The 20,170-nt window shown below is 44.6% G+C and overlaps 1 protein-coding gene across 1 annotated transcript in view; it reads right to left on the reverse strand.

Annotated features, from left to right (window-relative positions):
* Window positions 1-14,958: 14,958 nt before the first annotated feature.
* Window positions 14,959-20,170, reverse strand: part of iqch (IQ motif containing H) — a 117,798-nt gene continuing 112,586 nt past the window's right edge. Inside the window, exons 22-23 of the mRNA XM_029751938.1 lie at window positions 15,546-15,654; window positions 14,959-15,266 (exon numbers count right to left, since the gene is read on the reverse strand). Of these exons, the coding sequence (XP_029607798.1) occupies window positions 15,150-15,266; window positions 15,546-15,654 (226 nt within the window). The 3' untranslated portion in view covers window positions 14,959-15,149. The remainder of the gene's footprint in view (window positions 15,267-15,545; window positions 15,655-20,170) is intronic.

A 20,170-nucleotide genomic window follows, 5' to 3' on the forward strand; every position in this document is an offset into this window, starting at 1 on the left:
ACAAAAAGGCCACATATTGGTAAACATAAACAAAAAGGCCACATATTGGTAAACATAAACAAAAAGGCCACATATTGGTAAACATAAACAAAATGGCCACATATTGGTAAACATAAACAAAAAGGCCACATATTGGTAAACATAAACAAAAAGGCCACATATTGGTAAACATAAACAAAAAGGCCACATATTGGTAAACATAAACAAAAAGGCCACATATTGGTAAACATAAACAAAAAGGCCACATATTGGTAAACATAAACAAAAAGGCCACATATTGGTAAACATAAACAAAAAGGCCACATATTGGTAAACATAAACAAAAAGGCCACATATTGGTAAACATAAACAAAACATATTGGTGATTAAAATCCATTTGATCAGAGCGTTCTCCATTCTCACCAGCTCCTCCGCTGTCCCTCTCTCAATTCAAATCAATTCAAAGGCTTTTTTTTTGTTGGCAAAACATGTTTATATTGCCCGAAGCAAGTTGGAATAGATAATTAGCAAAAGTTAAATAACCAATCAAAACTAAACAGTAAACATTACACTCACAAAAGTTGCAAAAGAATAGAGACCTTTTAAAATGTCATATTTTGGCTGTATACAGTTTTAGAACGATGTGCAAATAGTTAAAGTACAAAAGCGAAAATGTGTACAATGGTGTTTGTTCTTCACTGGTTGCCCTTTTCTTGTGGCAACAGGTCACACATCTTGCTGCTGTGATGGAACACTGTGGTATTTCACCCAGTAGATATGGGAGTTTATCAAAATTGGATTTGTTTTCAAATTCTTTGTGGATCTGTGTAATCTGAGGGAAATATGTGTCTCTAATATGGTCATACATTTGGCAGGAGGTTAGGAAGTGCAGCTCAGTTTCCACCTCATTTTGTGGGCAGTGTTGCACATAGCCTGTCTTCTCTTGAGAGCCAGGTCTGCCTACAGCGGCCTTTCTCAATAGCAAGGCTATGCTCACTGAGTCTGTACATAGTTAAAGATTTCCTTAAGTTTGGGTCAGTCACAGTGGTCAGGTATTCTGCCACTGTGTACTCTCTGTTTAGGGCCAAATAGCATTCTAGTTTGCTCTGTTTTTTGGTTAATTCTTTCCAATGTGTCAAGTAATTATCTTTTTGTTTTCTCATGATTTGGTTGGGTCTAATTGTGTTGCTGTCCTGGGGCTCTGTGGGGTCTGTGTGTGTTTGTGAACAGAGCCCCAGGACCAGCTTGCTTAGGGGACTCTTCTCCAGGTTCATCTCTCTGTAGGTGATGGCTTTGTTATGGAAGGTGTGGGAATCGCTTCCTTTTAGGTGGTTGTAGAATTTAACGGCTCTTTTCTGGATTTTGATAATTAGCTGGTATCGGCCTAATTCTGCTCTGCATGCGTTATTTGGTGTTTTACGTTGTAAACTGAGGATGTTTTTGCAGAATTCTGCATGCAGAGTCTCAATTTGGTGTTTGTCCAATTTTGTGAATTCTTGGTTGGTATTCGGACCCCAGACCTCACAACCATGAAGGGCAATGGGTTCTATAACTGATTCAAGTATTTTTAGCCAGATGCTAATTGGAATGTTGAATTTGATGTTCCTTTTGATGGCTTCTTCCCTTGTCTCTCAGCTCGTTCACAGCTTTGTGGAAGTTACCTGTGGCTCTGATGTTTAGGCCGAGGTATGTATAGTTTGTTGTGTGCTCCAGGGCAACGGTGTCTAGATGGAATTTGTATTTGTGGTCCTGGCAATTGGACCACCATTATTTTTGTCTTACTGTCAGGGCCCAGGTCTGTACAGAAGATCTAGGTGCTGCTGTAGGCCCTCCTTGGTTGGGGACAGAAGCACCAGATCATCAGTAAACAGTAGACATTTGACTTCAGATTCTAGTAGGGTGAGGGCCGGGTGCTGCAGACTGTTCTAGTGCCCTCGCCAATTTGTTGATATATATGTTGAAGAGGGTGGTGCTCAAGCTGTATCCCTGTCTCACCACATTTTTTTAAATTTTATTTATCTGTTATTTTACCAGGTAAATTGTCTGAGAACACATTCTCATTTACAGCAACGACCTGGGGAATAGTTACAGGGGAGAGGAGGGGGATGAATGAACCAATTGGAAACTGGGGATAATTAGGTGGCAGTGATGGTTTGAGTGCCAGATTGGGAATTTATCCAGGACACCGGGGTTAACACCCCTACTCTTACGATAAGGACCATGGGATCTTTAATGACCTCAGAGAGTCAGGACACCTGTTTAACATCCCATCTGAAAGACAGAACCCTACACAGGGCAGTGCCCTGGGGCATCGGGATATTTTTTTTTTTAGATCAGAGGAAAGAGTGCCTCCTACTGGCTCTCCAACACCACTTCCAGCAGCATCTGGTCTCCCATCCAGGGACTGACCAGGACCAACCCTGCTTAGCTTCAGAAGCAAGCCAGCAGTGGGATGCAGGGTGGTAATGCTGCTGGACATGGCCCTGTGGAAAGAAATGTGTGTTTCTGTGTACATGGATTTTATAATCTCTCTCTCTTTCAAGTTCAAATTGGCATGAAATACAATTAGTAGATAAATACAGTAAATACAGTACAATGAGGATAATGAAATACAGGTCATTACAGTAAATACAGTACAATGAGGATAATGAAATACAGGTCATTACAGTAGTAGTAATAATAGTACATATAATCATGGATACAGGTACAACACTACTACTACTGTTGTATTGGGGAAACTTTTGTCGATACATTTAATGAAATAAAAATCAGATTATAAAAAAGAAAGAAGGGTTAATAAATAAACAAAATGTACATGGATGATGGTTATGTATTATATAATGTAAATACTTGAAGGAATGAAGGGTCATGGGACTCATTACTATGGCAGTCATATACAGTGAAGGGAAAAAAGTATTTGATCCCCTGCTGATTTTGTACGTTTGCCCACTGACAAAGAAATGATCAGTCTATAATTTTAATGGTAGGTTTATTTGAATAGTGAGAGACAGAATAACAACAAAACAATCCAGAAAAACCCATGTCAGAAATGTTATAAATTGATTTGCATTCTAATGAGGGAAATAAGTATTTGACCCCTCTCAATCAGAAAGATTTCTGGCTCCGAGGTGTCTTTTATACAGGTAACGAGCTGAGATTAGGAGCACACTCTTAAAGGGAGTGCTCCTAATCTCAGTTTGTTACCTGTATAAAAGACACCTGTCTACAGAAGCAATCAATCAATCAGATTCCAAACTCTCCACCATGGCCAAGACCAAAGAGCTCTCCAAGGATGTCAGGGACAACTAATACTTTTATCCCTCACTGTAAATATATTTGCGGTTTCTCCCTCACCCAGAATAATCCCAGCATTATGTTATTACTAAATGCCCAGAAGTTGGGAATTGATTGAGATATTTTCTTGAAAAAATATTCTCTCATTTGGGAGTTTTCCCACAGTGGAGGAAAAAGTGCATCTCTGTCTCCTCTTCCCTGTCCTGCAGTGACTAGACGCTCCTCTCCCGTCCTGCAGTGATTAGACGCTCCTCTCCCCTGTCCTGCAGTGACTAGACGCTCCTCTCCCCTGTCCTGCAGTGACTAGACTGCTCCTCTCCCCTGTCCTGCAGTGACTAGATGCTCCTCTCCCCTGTCCTGCAGTGACTAGACTGCTACTCTCCCCTGTCCTGCAGTGACTAGACGCTCCTCTCCCCTGTCCTGCAGTGACTAGACTGCTCCTCTCCCGTCCTGCAGTGATTAGACGCTCCTCTCCCCTGTCCTGCAGTGACTAGACTGCTCCTCTCCCCAGTCCTGCAGTGACTAGACTGCTCCTCTCCCCTGTCCTGCAGAGACTGCTCCTCTCCCCTGTCCTGCAGGGACTAGACTGCTCCTCTCCCCTGTCCTGCAGTGACTAGACTGCTCCTCTTCCCTGTCCTGCAGTGACTAGACTGCTCCTCTTCCCTGTCCTGCAGTGACTAGACGCTCCTCTGTCCTGTACTGCAGTGACTAGACGCTTCTCTCCCGTGTCCTGGAGTGACTAGACCCTCCTCTCCCCTGTCCTGCAGTGACTAGACGCTCCTCTCCCCTGTCCTGGAGTGACTAGACTGCTCCTCTCCCCTGTCCTGCAGTGACTAGACGCTCCTCTCCCCTGTCCTGCAGTGACTAGACGCTCCTCTCACCTGTCCTGCAGTGACTAGACTGCTCCTCTTCCCTGTCCTGTAGTGACTAGACTGCTCCTCTCACCTGTCCTGCAGTGACTAGACTGCTCCTCTTCCCTGTCCTGTAGTGACTAGACTGCTCCTCTCACCTGTCCTGCAGTGACTAAACGCTCCTCTCACCCGTTCTGCAGTGACTAGACTGCTCCTCTCCCCTGTCCTGGAGAGACTAGACGCTCCTCTCCCCTGTCCTGCAGTGACTAGACTGCTCCTCTTCCCTGTCCTGTAGTGACTAGACTGCTCCTCTCCCCTGTCCTGCAGTGACTAGACGCTCCTCTCCCCTGTCCTGCAGTGACTAGACTGCTCCTCTCCTCTTCCCGTCCTGCAGGGAATAGACTGCTCCTCTCCCCTGTCCTGCAGGGACTAGACTGCTCCTCGCCCCTGTCCTGCAGTGACTAGACGCTCCTCTCCCCTGTCCTGCAGAGACTAGACTGCTCCTCTCACCCGTTCTGCAGGGACTAGACGCTCCTCTTTGGGTAGCCATGGCTTTTTTGTATCTCCCTTTTTCTACAGACATTTGGTGGTCGCTGAGCCTGCATTTGGTCAGGGTCGCTGAGCCTGCATTTGGTCAGGGTCTCAGACCCTCCCGTTGTGGGGTCTGAGACGCCGACGGCTCCCACCATTAGCTCTGACAAATTGAAAACCCTAGTCATTGGCGACTCCATTACCCGCAGTATTAGACTTAAAACTAATCATCCAGCGATCATACACTGTTTACCAGGGGGCAGGGCTACCGACGTTAAGGCTAATCTAAAGACGGTGCTGGCTAAAGCTAAAACTGGCGAGTGTAGAGAGTATAGAGATATTGTTATCCACGTCGGCACCAACGATGTTAGGATGAAACAGTCAGAGGTCACCAAGCGCAATATAGCTTCAGCGTGTAAATCAGCTAGAAAGATGTGTCGGCATCGAGTAATTGTCTCTGGCCCCCTCCCAGTTAGGGCGAGTGATGAGCTCTACAGCAGAGTCTCACAACTCAATCGCTGGATGAAAACTGTTTTCTGCCCCTCCCAAAAGATAGAATTTGTAGATAACTGGCCCTCTTTCTGGGATTCACCCACAAACAGGACCAGGCCTGGCCTGCTGAGGAGTGACGGACTCCATCCTAGCTGGAGGGGTGCTCTCATCTTATCTACGAACATAGACAGGGCTCTAACTCCTCTAGCTCCACAATGAAATAGGGTGCAGGCCAGGCAACAGGCTGTTAGCCAGCCTGCCAGCTTAGTGGAGTCTGCCACTAGCACAGTTAGCGTAGTCAGCTCAGCTTTCCCCATTGAGACCGTGTCTGTGCCTCGATCTTGGTTGGGCAAAATTAAAAATGGCGGTGTTCGCTTCAGTAATCTTACTAGTATAAAGACCTCCTCCATTCCTGCCATTATTGAAAGAGATTGTGATACTTCACATCTCAAAATTGGGTTACTTAATGTTAGATCCCTCACTTCCAAGGCAGTTATAGTCAATGAACTAATCACTGATCATAATCTTGATGTGATTGGCCTGACTGAAACATGGCTTAAGCCTGATGAATTTACTGTGTTAAATGAGGCCTCACCCCCTGGTTACACTAGTGACCAAACCCCCCGTGCATCCGGCAAAGGCGGAGGTGTTGCTAACATTTACGATAGCAAATTTCAATTTACAAAAAAAAAAACAATGACGTTTTCGTCTTTTGAGCTTCTAGTCATGAAATCTATGCAGCCTACTCAATCACTTTTTATAGCTACTGTTTACAGGCCTCCTGGGCCATATGCAGTGTTCCTTACTGAGTTCCCTGAATTCCTATCGGATCTTGTAGTCATAGCAGATAATATTCTAATTTTTGGTGACTTTAACATTCACATGGAAAAGTCCACAGACCCACTCCAAAAGGCTTTCGGAGCCATCATCGACTCAGTGGGTTTTGTCCAACATGTCTCTGGACCTACTCACTGCCACAGTCATACTCTGGACCTAGTTTTGTCCCATGGAATAAATGTTGTGGATCTTAATGTTTTTCCTCATAATCCTGGATTATCGGACCACCATTTTATTGCGTTTACAATTGCAACAAATAATCTGCTCAGACCCCAACCAAGGAAGATTAATAGTCGTGCTATAAATTCTCAGACAACCCAAAGATTCCTTGATGCCCTTCCAGACTCCCTCTGCCTACCCAAGGACGTCAGAGGACAAGAATCAGTTAACCACCTAACCGAGGAACTCAATTCAACCTTGCGCAATACCCTAGATGCAGTTGCACCCCTAAAAATTAAAAACATCTGTCATAAGAAACTAGCTCCCTGGTATACAGAAAATACACGAGCTCTGAAGCAAGCTTCCAGAAAATTGGAACGGAAATGGCGCCACACTAAACTGGAAGTCTTCCGACTAGCTTGGAAAGACAGTACCGCGCAGTATCGAAGAGCCCTCACTGCTGCACGATCATCCTATTTTTCCAACTTAATTGAGGAAAATAAGAACAATCCGAAATTTCTTTTTGACACTGTCGCAAAGCTAACTAAAAAGCAGCATTCGCAAATGGAGGATGGCTTTCACTTCAGCAGTAATAAATGTATGAACTTTTTTGAGGAAAAGATCATGATCATTAGAAAGCAAATTACGGACTCCTCTTTAAATCTGGGTATTCCTCCAGGGCTTCATTGTCCAGAGTCTGCACAACTCTGCCAGGACCTAGGATCAAGGGAGATACTAAAGTGTTTTAGTACTATATCTCTTGACACAATGATGAAAATAATCATGGCCTCCAAACCCTCAAGCTGCATACTGGACCCTATTCCAACTAAACTACTGAAAGAGCTGCTTCCTGTGCTTGGCCCTCCTATGTTGAACATAATAAACGGCTCTCTATCCACCGGATGTGTACCAAGCTCACTAAAAGTGGCAGTAATAAAGCCTCTCTTGAAAAAGCCGAATCTTGACCCAGAAATTATAAAAAACTATCGGCCTATATCGAATCTTCCATTCCTCTCAAAAATTTTAGAAAAAGTTGTTGCGCAGCAACTCACTGCCTTCCTGAAGACAAACAATGTATACGAAACGTTTCAGTCTGGTTTTAGACCCCATCATAGCACTGAGACTGCACTTGTGAAGGTGGTAAATGACCTTTTAATGACGTCAGACCGAGGCTCTGCATCTGTCCTCATGCTCCTAGATCTTAGTGCCGCTTTTGATACCATCGATCACCACATTCTTTTGGAGAGATTGGAAACCCAAATTGGTCTACATGGACAAGTTCTGGCCTGGTTTAGATCTTATCTGTCGGAAAGATATCAGTTTGTCTCTGTGAATGGTTCGTCCTCTGACAAATCAATTGTAAATTTCGGTGTTCCTCAAGGTTCCGTTCTAGGACCACTATTGTTTTCACTATATATTTTACCTCTTGGGGATGTCATTCGAAAACGTAATGTTAAATTTCACTGCTATGCGGACGACACACAGCTGTACATTTCAATGAAACATGGTGAAGCCCCAAAATTGCCCTCGCTAGAAGCCTGTGTTTCAGACATAAGGAAGTGGATGGCTGCAAATTTTCTACTTTTAAACTCGGACAAAACAGAGATGCTTGTCCTAGGTCCCAAGAAACAAAGAGATCTTCTGTTGAATCTGACAATTAATCTGGATGGTTGTACAGTCGTCTCAAATAAAACTGTGAAGGACCTCGGCGTTACTCTGGACCCTGATCTCTCTTTTGAAGAACATATCAAGACTGCTTCAAGGACAGCTTTTTTCCATCTACGTAACATTGCAAAAATCAGAAACTTTCTGTCCAAAAATGACGCAGAAAAGTTGATCCATGCTTTTGTTACTTCTAGGCTCGACTACTGCAATGCTCTACTTTCCGGCTACCCGGATAAAGCACTAAACAAACTTCAGTTAGTGCTAAATACGGCTGCTAGAATCCTGACTAGAACCAAAAAATTTGATCATATTACTCCAGTGCTAGCTTCCCTACACTGGCTTCCTGTTAAGGCAAGGGCTGATTTCAAGGTTTTACTGCTAACCTACAAAGCATTACATGGGCTTGCTCCTACCTATCTTTCCGATTTGGTCCTGCCGTACATACCTACACGTACGCTACGGTCACAAGACGCAGGCCTCCTAATTGTCCCTAGAATTTCTAAGCAAACGGCTGGAGGTAGGGCTTTCTCCTATAGAGCTCCATTTTTATGGAATGGTCTGCCTACCCATGTGAGAGACGCAGACTCAGTCTCAACCTTTAAGTCTTTACTGAAGACTTATCTCTTCAGTAGGTCCTATGATTAAGTATAGTCTGGCCCAGGAGTGTGAAGGTGAACGGAAAGGCTGGAGCAACGAACCGCCCTTGCTGTCTCTGCCTTGTCGGTTCCCCTCTTCCCACTGGGATTCTCTGCCTCTAACCCTTTTACAGGGGCTGAGTCACTGACTTACTGGTGTTCTTCCATGCCGTCCATTGGAGGGGTGCGTCACTTGAGTAGGTTGAGCCACTGACGTGGTCTTCCTGTCTGGGTTGGCGCCCCCCCCTTGGGTTGTGCCGTGGCGGACATCTTTGTGGGCTATACTCGGCCTTGTCTTCGGACGGTAAGTTGGTGGTTGTAGATATCCCTCTAGTGGTGTGGGGGCTGTGCTTTGGCAAAGTGGGTGGGGTTATATCCTGCCTGTTTGGCCCTGTCCGGGGGTATCATCGGATGGGGCCACAGTGTCTTCTGATCCCTCCTGTCTCAGCCTCCAGTATTTATGCTGCAGTAGTTTATGTGTCGGGGGGCTAGGGTCAGTCTGTTACATCTGGAGTATTCTCTTGTCTTATCCGGTGTCCTGTGTGAATGTAAATATGCTCTCTCTAATTCTCTCTTTCTTTCTTTCTTTCTCTCGGAGGACCTGAGCCCTAGGACTACCTGGCATGATGACTCCTTGCTGTCCCCAGTCCACCTGGCCATGCTGCTGCTCCAGTTTCAACTGTTCTGCCTGCGGCTACGGAACCCTGACCTGTTCACCGGACGTGCTTGTTGCACCCTCGACAATTACTATGATTATTATTATTTGACCATGCTGGTCATTTACGAACATTTTAACATCTTGACCATGTTCTGTTATAATATCCACCCGGCACAGCCAGAAGAGGACTGGCCACCCCTCATAGCCTGGTTCCTCTCTAGGTTTCTTCCTAGGTTTTTGGCCTTTCTCAGGAGTTTTTCCTAGGGAGTTTTTCCCAGCCACCGTGCTTCTTTCACATGCATTGCTTGCTGTTTGGGGTTTTAGGCTGGGTTTCTGTACAGCACTTTGAGATTTCAGCTGATGTACGAAGGGCTATATAAATAAATTTGATTTGATTTGACAGAGTAGAGATATTCTGCCAATTTGTATTCTCCTTTGAGGCCAAATAGCAATTTAGTTTATGTTTTTGTTTCATTTTCTCAATTTGTCAAATAGGAGGTTTTAATTTCTGTAACAATGTGATTGATTTCCCTGTGTGTTTGGATAATAAGGTTGTTTAATGTTTTTAACAGCTGACATAAGGGAATCTTTTCAGGGTTCCGCTCTTGGGTTTCCAGCGCTTTTGAATTCTAAGGATGTTTTCCGGTTACATTTCAAATGTTGCCACAAGTTTTGTGTCCTTTTCTTTATATATACAATTAAAAGGGATTCTTCCGAGTTCTGCTCTGCATGTATGTCTCTCTCTCTCTCTCTCTCTCTCTCTCTCTCTCTCTCTCTCTCTCTCTCTCTCTCTCTCTCTCTCTCTCTCTCTCTCTCTCTCTCTCTCTCTCTCTCTCTCTCTCTCTCTCTCTCTCTCTCTCTCTCTCTCTCTTCTCTCTCTCTCTCTCTCTCTCTCTCTCTCTCTCTCTCTCTCTCTCTCTCTCTCTCTCTCTCTCTCTCTCTCTCTCTCTCTCTCTCTCTCTCTCTCTCTCTCTCTCTCTCTCTCTCTCTCTCTCTCTCTCATCTGCTACATGGAGGCTGATCCCTAATTTGACTGTAAATAAATGAGCAGTAGTTATTCATTAGCAGCTAGACTGAACAAAAATATAAATGCAACATGTAAAGTGTTGGTCCCATGTTTCATCAGCTGAAATAAAAGATCCCAGAAATGTTCCATACGCACAAAATGCTTATTCTCTCAAATTCTGTGCACAAATTTGTTTACATCCCTGTTAGTGAGCATTTTCTCCTTTGCCAAGATAATCCATCCACCTGACAGGTGTGGAATCTCAAGAAGCTGATTAAACAGCATGATCATTACATAGGTGCACCTTGTGCTGGGGGCAATAAAAGGCCACTCTAAAATGTGCAGTTTTGTCACACAACACAATGTCACAGATGCCATTTGTGGGGGGAAAACTAATTTTGATTGGCTGGGCCTGGCTCCCAAGTGGATGTCCCATGTAGAAATGTGTTGTTATAGATCAGTCATTGTCATTGAAAGCAAGTCTAAGAAGCGGTAGATCTGTTCTACATGCGCTCTTTCTATGCTTCCTGTTCTTATGTTTTCTTTTTCCATCTTTTACTTTCGGTTTTGTACAACAGCTTCAAACAGCTGAAAATACAATATTGAAATTAGACAAACTATTCGAATTTTAACAACTAAGAAATGGCGGAGGGATTTCCGCATATTGCACCTTTAATAAACATACAGTTGAAGTCAGAAGTTTACATACACTTAGGTTGGAGTCATTAAAACTCGTTTTTCAACCAGTCCACAAATTTCTTGTTAACAAACTATAGTTTTGGCAAGTCGGTTAGGACATCTACTTTGTGCATAACACAAGTCATTTTTCCAACAATTGTTTACAGACACATTATTTCACTTAGAACTCCCTGTATCACAATTCTAGTGGGTCAGAAGTTTACATACACTAAGTTGACTGTGCCTTTAAACAGCTTGGAAAATTCCAGAAAATGATGTCATGGCTTTAGAAGCTTCTGATAGGCTAATTGACATAATTTGAGACAATTGGAGGTGTATCTGTGTACGTTGGATGTATTTCAAGGTCTACCTTCAAACGCAGTGCCTCTTTGCTTGACATCATGGGGAAATCAAAAGAAATCAGCCAAGACCTCAGAAAAAAAATTGTAGACCTCCAAAAGTCTGGTTCATCCTTGGTAGCAATTGCCAAACACCTGAAGGAGTTGTAACAGCCGTTGAAAGGATGGGACCAGTGGAGAATGTATTCATCTTGACTTTTAATAGAAAGAATGAACACTTTACAAAATAAACAAAAACAACTAGCAACAGTTCTGTCAGGTTATCAAGAACTAAACAGGAAAATAACTACCCACAAACCCCAACGGAAAAAACAGGCTGCCTAAGTATGGCTCCCAATCAGAGACAACGATAGACAGCTGTCCCTGATTGAGAACCACACCCGGCCAAAACAAAGAAATGCAAACACATAGAAAAAGGGACATAGAATGCCCACTCAAATCACACCCTGACAAAACCTAAATAGAGACATAAAAAAGGCATACCAGTTCTTAGTAGACCCTGTTGTTACAATGATGTACCTGGAACACCAGAGAGACACTTCAGGGGAGGGTTAACTGGTCCTGGGACAGTGGCTCAACTCAGTCGTATGCTATCATTGTAACAACAGTGTCTACTAAGAACTGGTCCTGGGACAGTGGCTCAACTCAGGTCAGGGCGTGACCCTATATACAATTTGTGGGCAGAACTGAAAAGGCGTGTGCGAGCAAGGAGGCCTACAAACCTGACTCAGTTACACCAGCTCTGTCAGGAGGAATGGGCCAAAATTCACCCAACTTATTGTGGGAAGCTTGTGGAAGGCTACCCGAAACGTTTGACCCAAGTTAAACAATTTAAAGGCAATGCTACCAAATACTAATTGAGTTGTATGTAAACTTCTGACCCACTGGGAATGTGATGAAAGAAATAAAAGCTGAAATAAATCATTCTCTCTACTATTATTCTGACATTTCACATTCTTAAAATAAAGTGGTGATCCCAACTGACCTAAGACGGGGAGTTTTTACTAGGATTAAATGCCAGGAATTGTGAAAAACTGATTTTAAATGTATTTGGCTAAGGTGTATGTAAACTTCCGACTTCAACTGTACATATGAAGTGGGCAGCAGTAGTTATATAGGATGAACCATGACTGTATGCCGAGGTCACTAGTCTCCCCTTGGCTTTTTCCCCACTGACTTAAATTGATGACTTTAAACACGCTGAAGAACTCGTCTTCAAAGTCTAGGTTCTGTGGCGGTGCTTTGTTACTTGATAAAGGGGAAGCAGCCCGTCCTCAGCATATGGTCGTTGCCTCCCTGTACCGCCCAGTGAAATTGGACCGTTTCAAACTGGTCGTTGGTGACGGCGCTGTAGCAGGAAGCTGCAGGACGCAGTTGTCCTTTCTTTCATAGTGCCTCGGAAACAGGACAACTTTGAGGAAGATGTTGTGTACTTCTGTCATGCTACTAACTAGCTAGCTAGCTTATGGCACCCGCATATTAGGCCGGGGGGGAATAAAGTGTGGACATTCTTCAAAGTACGCCAGCTGTAAAGACCACCATGCCCACCAAGCTAGCGCTAGTTAGCAAGCTAGCTTGTCAACACAGGAAAATGAGGCTAACCGTTCTGTGTATTATCGTATTTGGCCAACGGTCTCCTCTGAAGAGAAAGACAACGCTGCTTCATAGAATGTAGTCTCATGTCCGTTCTGTCAGAGTTTGGAAACATTATTATTATTATTATTTTGCTTTGGTCGATCAACTTTCAACATTTCAAGGTGCTAACCTATCCGGGATCCTCGGAAACATCCCCCTAACGCCTCGATCAGACCGACAGCTTCATTGTATCAACGCTGAATGATAAATACTGCAGTCCAACTGTTTTTTTCATGATGTAATCCAACATGTTTAATGGATATGTGTTCAACAACAGTTCAACATTCAAACCTTCTGCTGCTATTACTGTTAAATCCACACAGATTTAATGTGATACCTAAGTTGGTAAAATCCAATGTAACACCACACAGAAAGCATTGCAACTGCCTCTGCGACGCAAACGCAGCGTTACGTTGGAAATGATGGTTACTTTTTTGTTGTTGTATAAAACGCTAAAGACACTGCTGGGTTTGATTCATGTTTTATTTGACCTTTATATTAACTAGTCAGTTAACTAGCCACTAGGCTACCCTGCCGCCCCAAGGATGCCCCTAGCCCAACGCTCTAAACCACTAGGCTACCCTGCCGCCCCAAGGATGCCCCTAGCCCAACGCTCTAAACCACTAGGCTACCCTGCCGCCCCAAGGATGCCCCTAGCCCAACGCTCTAAACCACTAGGCTACCCTGCCGCCCCAAGGATGCCCCTAGCCCAACGCTCTAAACCACTAGGCTACCCTGCCGCCCCAAGGATGCCCCTAGCCCAACGCTCTAAACCACTAGGCTACCCTGCCGCCCCAAGGATGCCCCTAGCCCAACGCTCTAAACCACTAGGCTACCCTGCCGCCCCAAGGATGCCCCTAGCCCAACGCTCTAAACCACTAGGCTACCCTGCCGCCCCAAGGATGCCCCTAGCCCAACGCTCTAAACCACTAGGCTACCCTGCCGCCCCAAGGATGCCCCTAGCCCAACGCTCTAAACCACTAGGCTACCCTGCCACCCCAAGGATGCCCCAAGGATGCCCCAAGGATGCCCCAAGGATGTCCCAAGGATGCCCCAAGGATGTCCCAAGGATGCCCCAAGGACGTCCCAAGGATGCCCCAAGGATGCCCCAAGGATGTCCCAAGGACGTCCCAAGGATGCCCCTGGATCGTAAGGAACTTAAACCAGAGAGAAAGATGGACGAGAGACAAGCAGAAAAAAAATGTGTCTCCCTTCAGCAGTTGGCATTTCTTCGTTGTTTCGCCAACCGAGCCACAAGGAGTGTTTGTATGGAGGTCAATGAGAGACTGTTACATTTTGGTAAAAAAAAACAAAACTGAATGGTTTATTTTTCCCCCCTGAAGTTTATTTGATCGAATAGAAGGTTCGTAAGTTGTTACGAGTGTAACGATATAAGTAGAACATGTGACATCCTGGCAGCTTTGAGGAAGAAAAAAAAAAAATAGGAGTTGTATTGAGACGGCTATGCATATTCATGATATGAGGCTAGTTAGCATAGCATCTCTCTCCAGTGAATACAGGCGGCTGACGTCAACAACCCTCATCGAATATTCAAAAATATTCAAAAAGAAAAAGGATTATAATAATGAGATGTATGCACCAATCCAAAGAAAGGATAGGCGGGAACTAGACAGCCTTGCGTGCCGTTTTGTTGGACTCTCATTGTTAGGGTGGAGAGACATGCATCTTGTCAATTTATCCATAATCTTTGCTTCAACTCACCCTGTAAATGAACCAGCAATATATTTTGTCTGACCAGCAACAAAGCACAGCGAACTTTAGTTCCTAGCTGAAGGGTGATTTTTTTCCCCCCCCATAGTGCTAAGTTAAGTTATAAATTATTCTCTACATTAAATGTATATTTGAATCTATAATAACAGATTTTTTTATGGACTTAACTTCAGTTGCTCTAAATACAACTTACATTTTAAATTTTTAAATTTTAGTCATTTAGCAGCCGCTCTTATCCAGAGCGACTTACAGTAGTGAATGCATACATTTCATACACTTCATACATTTCTTTCTCCGTACTGGTCCCCCGTGGGAATCGAACCCATAACCCTGGCGTTGCAAACACCATGCTCTACCAACTGAGCTACCAGGACCACACAGGAACTTGTTCCCTGAATGTGTTTAGGCTACAGTATGAGCAATCACACATTAACAGAGGCCACAGTCGTTCAGGGATGGAATAATGTATTGTCCCTAGAAAGTAGGATAAACTCTATGAAATACATATAGAAATAGATAATAGGGTCTGAAATTATCAGTTTGAATAATTGGCATTGAGATCTGATCAAAACGGTCGCATTTCTTCCATAAAGTGACCAAGTCATCGTGTGTGTGTGTGTGTGTGTGTGTGTGTGTGGGTCAGTGATCCAGCTTAGTCCGGACAGCGACAGCAACGGTCTTCTCTTCTTCTTTGGTCACCTGGGATTTATTCTGGATTGTCATTCCCAAAACCTCTTCTATGTCCCTAATCAGATCCTGCAGGTAACACACAAGGCAACAGGCTTTACAGTTCACTAACAAACACACCGTCTATAACATTACCACTCATTACCACTCAGGGTTCAATTTCAATTCCAATCAGTTCAGAAAAGTAAATTCCAATTCCAACATGTTCCTTATTGAAAAGCATTTGAAGAGAATTTGGAATTTTGCAGTGCACTTCCTGAACCACTTATACATCGTTCATCAAGTCATAATATCACACATCGGCTGTAATTTGTTGTTGTTGTGATTGTTAGCTCATTAACAGCGTACCTTAAAGTTAGTCTCCCCTTGCATGTTGGGGGCCGATACCTCCTGATGGATGACGGACAGGTTACGAGCAAAGGTCATCAAGGCGCCCTGGAGGTCGTCACTGACGGTTCTGTTAAACCAACACAATAAGACAAAACCACGTTGACTAACGATCCTCACCGCGCGGCCCGCGGTAAACAAACAAACAAATCACCACGTTTGGCTTGTCGTGTGTGTGTGTGTGTGTTTTTTCCAAGTTTTATTAGTCGTATGTATGCGGATACACATGGCATATACTGTCCAACGAGATGCTTACTGGCAGGTTCCTTCTGGACAATACAACAACAATAAGAACTAATACAAGATAAGATTACCAACATAAAGTAAATGGCTCAGCAGAATATAATAAACATTTTTATCATCAGTATAATACAGGAAGACACAATTTATACAATATTTACATGTGTTTTGGGGAAAGAGGGATTTGGGGGGGGGGGGGCAAGTGTTGACTGTATGTTTTTGTTTATTATGTTTGTTTATTCCATGTGTAACTCTGTGTTGTTGTTTTTGTCGCACTGCTTTGCTTTATCTTGGCCAGGTCGCAGTTGTAAATGAGAACTTGTTCTCAACTAGCCTACCTGGTTAAATAAAGGACTTGTTCTCAACTGGCCTACCTGGTTAAATGAAGGTGTATAATAACCTGAGCAATATTTATCAATTATAATAAGAGTCTGATAGCAGCATTTTTGATGTGTGTGTGTAGCATGAGTGTGTGTGTGTGTGTGTGTGTGTGTGTGTGTGTGTGTGTGTGTGTGTGTGTGTGTGTGTGTGTGTGTGTGTGTGTTGAGTACGTGTGGTCTACGGTGTGGAGAATCAGTGCAGGTGGTCAGTCCTGTTCAAGTGTTCAGCAGTCTGATGCAACCGGTCAGGATGCTCTCGATGGTGCAGCTGTAGAACCTTTTTCGAGGATCTGAGGACCCGTGACAAATCTTTTCAGTCTCCTGAGGGGGATGAGGCGTTGTCGTGCCCTCTTCACAACCGTGTTTGGACCATGATAGATCCTTAGTGATGTGGACACAAGCTCTTGACCCGCTCCACTACAGCCCTGTCGATGTGAATGGGGGCCTGTTCGGCGTGGTGCTCGGGCCTTCTGTTTCCTGTAGTCCACGATCAGGTCCTTTGTCTTGCTGACATTGAGGGAGAGGTTGTTGTCCTGGGACACTGCCAGGTCTCTGACCTCCTCCCTATAGGCTGTCTCATCGTTGTGTGATCAGCCAACTTAATGATGGTGTTGGAGTCGTGCCCGGCCACGCAGTCGTGGGTGAACAGGGAGTACAGGAGGGGACTAAGCACTCACCCCTGAGGGGCCCCCGTGTTGAGGATCAGTGTGGCAGATGTGTTGTTGTTTACCCTCACAACCTGGGGGCGGCCCGTCAGGAAGTCCAGGATCCAGTTGCAGAGGGAGGTGTTCAGTCCCAGGTTCCTTAGCTTAGTGATATGATTGGAGGGAACTGTGGTGTTGAATACTGAGTTGTAGTCAATGAACAGCATTCTCACATAGGAGTTCCTTTTGTCCAGGTGGGTGAGGGCTAGGCTTGGGCGGTATGCAGAATGTCATACCTTCAAACCGACCTTGTGCCATCCTGGGAAAACCGTAATACCGGCACTGAACACAAGGTGAGCCGCTATTTTCTAACCCCTCTGTAATTCGATTGTTAGCAATGCTAACAAGGACATGTATAATCTCATAGCGAATGCTAGCTAAATGCTAACAAGCTCTTGCAGGATAGTTATAAAAGTAATTCACAGTTTGCTGCACGCACAAAACAAATGATAGCCAGTAAAGATCTTGATCCAGGAGGGTTATTCTCTGCTGTTACCAAGAGAAGCTTGATTTTGCAAGAAGCTAACCACTTAGCTAGATAGATAACTAGCTACTGAGTTAGCAAACCAAATGCACAACTACAGAGCATATAGCACATTTGAGTCAATTAAATGATAAGATACTGTATCTAGCTGGCTGTCAAAAGTAGTTCTGCAGGAGGGGTGAAGTCAGGCGCAGGAGACTCAGGTACGTGAAACATGAAGAATGCAAGTCCAAAGAACCGAACTGACAAGGCAGGGTAAAAATAATTCCAAACAAGACAAACACAGTCTAGGAATGTAGCGGGACGCAGCCCAGCAACCCTAATGCCAAAAACACGTAACGTATTCTAAGGACAAGAATAATAAACCCTCAACCTACAACAACAGACACGAAACAATCCCGCACAACCCCAAACACAAAACAGACAGACTAAATACCCCACTAATTACTAAACACAAAACAGACAGACTGAATACCCCACTAATTACTAAACGCAAAACAGGTGCTACCCTAACCAGACATTACCAAACGAAACAGAAAAGGAAAATCGATGGCAGCTAGTAGCCCGGCGACGCCGAGCGCCGAGCACCGCCCGAACGGAGAGAGGCGCCACCTGTGGACGTTGTGACACTGGCAAACATTTAGTTGTGAATTCCATACTGTCGCTATACTCCAAAAGGGTTCTTTGGCTGTTCCCGTAGCAGAACCGTTTTAAAAAAAAATGTACAAAATGTTTGATTGAATATCCGAAACATATAATATACTTGCAGTGAAGCCGCTCAACAGCTACATCATACCAGTCATCCAACAGACTCCCATTCAGAGAGACACGCAGAAGCATCCAGGGTCAATGCCCTGCTCAAGGGCACGTTGACAGAGCTCCCACCAGGCTAAAAAACATGAACCCTGAACCCTCCAAGATCCCCCCCACAGTTCCCCAATAGCTGCTCCCTCAACCCTCCAAGATCCCCCCACAGTTCCCCAATAGCTGTCCCTCAACCCTCCAAGATCCTCCCACAGTTCCCCAATAGCTGTCCCTCAACCCTCCAAGATCCCCCCACAGTTCCCCAATAGCTGTCCCTCAACCCTCCAAGGTCCCCCACAGTTCCCCCATAGCTGTCCCTCAACCCTCCAAGATCCCCCCACAGTTCCCCAATAGCTGCTCCCTCAACCCTCCAAGATCCCCCCACAGTTCCCCAATAGCTGTCCCTCAACCCTCCAAGACCCCCCCACAGTTCCCCAATAGCTGCTCCCTCAACCCTCCAAGATCCTCCCACAGTTCCCCAATAGCTGTCCCTCAACCCTCCAGGATCCCCCCCACAGTTCCCCAATAGCTGCTCCCTCAACCCTCCAAGATCCCCCCACAGTTCCCCAATAGCTGTCCCTCAACCCTCCAAGATCCCCCCCACAGTTCCCCAATAGCTGCTCCCTCAACCCTCCAAGATCCCCCCCACAGTTCCCCAATAGCTGTCCCTCAACTCTCCAAGATCCCCCCCACAGTTCCCCAATAGCTGCTCCCTCAACCCTCCAAGATCCCCCCACAGTTCCCCAATAGCTGGTCCCTCAACCCTCCAAGATCCCCCCACAGTTCCCCAATAGCTGCTCCCTCAACCCTCCAAGATCCCCCCACAGTTCCCCAATAGCTGGTCCCTCAACCCTCCAAGATCCCCCCACAGTTCCCCAATAGCTGCTCCCTCAACCATTCGAGACCCCTCCCACATTCCCCCTCCCCACAAGAAGAAAAATAAAAAATACAATGAGTTATATTCCCCAATAACCCCCATAATGCACCAACAACCAAGAGAATGAACAAAAGAGAAAAAAAGGAAGACAGAAGAAAACAGCAAACAACAATGCAAAAATAATTTAAAAAAAAGTAAAACAAAGGACATCAAGGACAACTAAAATCATAACAGCAATACCAACTGTATATGTTTGTGTGCATGTCTGGCACTATTACATGTATGTGTGTGTTCTTGTATGTGTTTATTTGAATGAGAGTGTGTGTATATGCATGTGTACAAACACCTGCACGGCATCAGCCTCAGGCAAACCGGCATTAGTTGTAAAAACACTGCCACTTAGTGTCATTCAAATGTACTTTTTATTATGTTTTATTTTGCTTTTATTTATTTATTTACTTTTATCTTTAACCATCATTCTATCTCCCACACAGCAACTCCACTCCCACTTGTCTCCAATTCCACATACCAACCCTCATTTTCCCTCAGCCCATTCCATCTATCTCTGCTGGCCAACCACTTCGGGTTCCAACCCATACCAACCCTCAGCTTCCCTCAGCCCATCTATCTCTGCTGGCCAACCACTTCAGGTTCCAACCCATCCCAACCCTCAGCTTCCCTCAGCCCATCCCATCTATCTCTGCTGGCCAACCACTTTGTGTTTCTACGCAACACATATCTTTCAACTATGCTGTGTGTGATGTTTAACGTACAATTTCAAATCTATCTAATCGAATAGAATCCACAGATTGCGAGTTGAAGATAAATACTTTTACTAAGAGTATTAGTATATTAGTAATTGACTGACCCGGTCTCTCCAGATCTCCTAACAGTACTATTTCTAGTGTCATAAGCGTCGACGGAAGGGGACCAAAACACAACGCGTATAGTGCTCATCTTCTTTCTTTATTTTGACAAAGTGAACACGAACAAAAATACTACCAAACGACCAAAAACGACAGCTCCGTAAGGTACAAGACTATAACGGAAAACACATCCACCCACAAAAACACAGGAAAAACAAGCTGCCTAAGTAT

Source organism: Salmo trutta, chromosome 4 (genome assembly GCF_901001165.1).
Source record: "Salmo trutta chromosome 4, fSalTru1.1, whole genome shotgun sequence".
In the NCBI taxonomy this organism is placed as follows: domain Eukaryota; kingdom Metazoa; phylum Chordata; class Actinopteri; order Salmoniformes; family Salmonidae; genus Salmo; species Salmo trutta.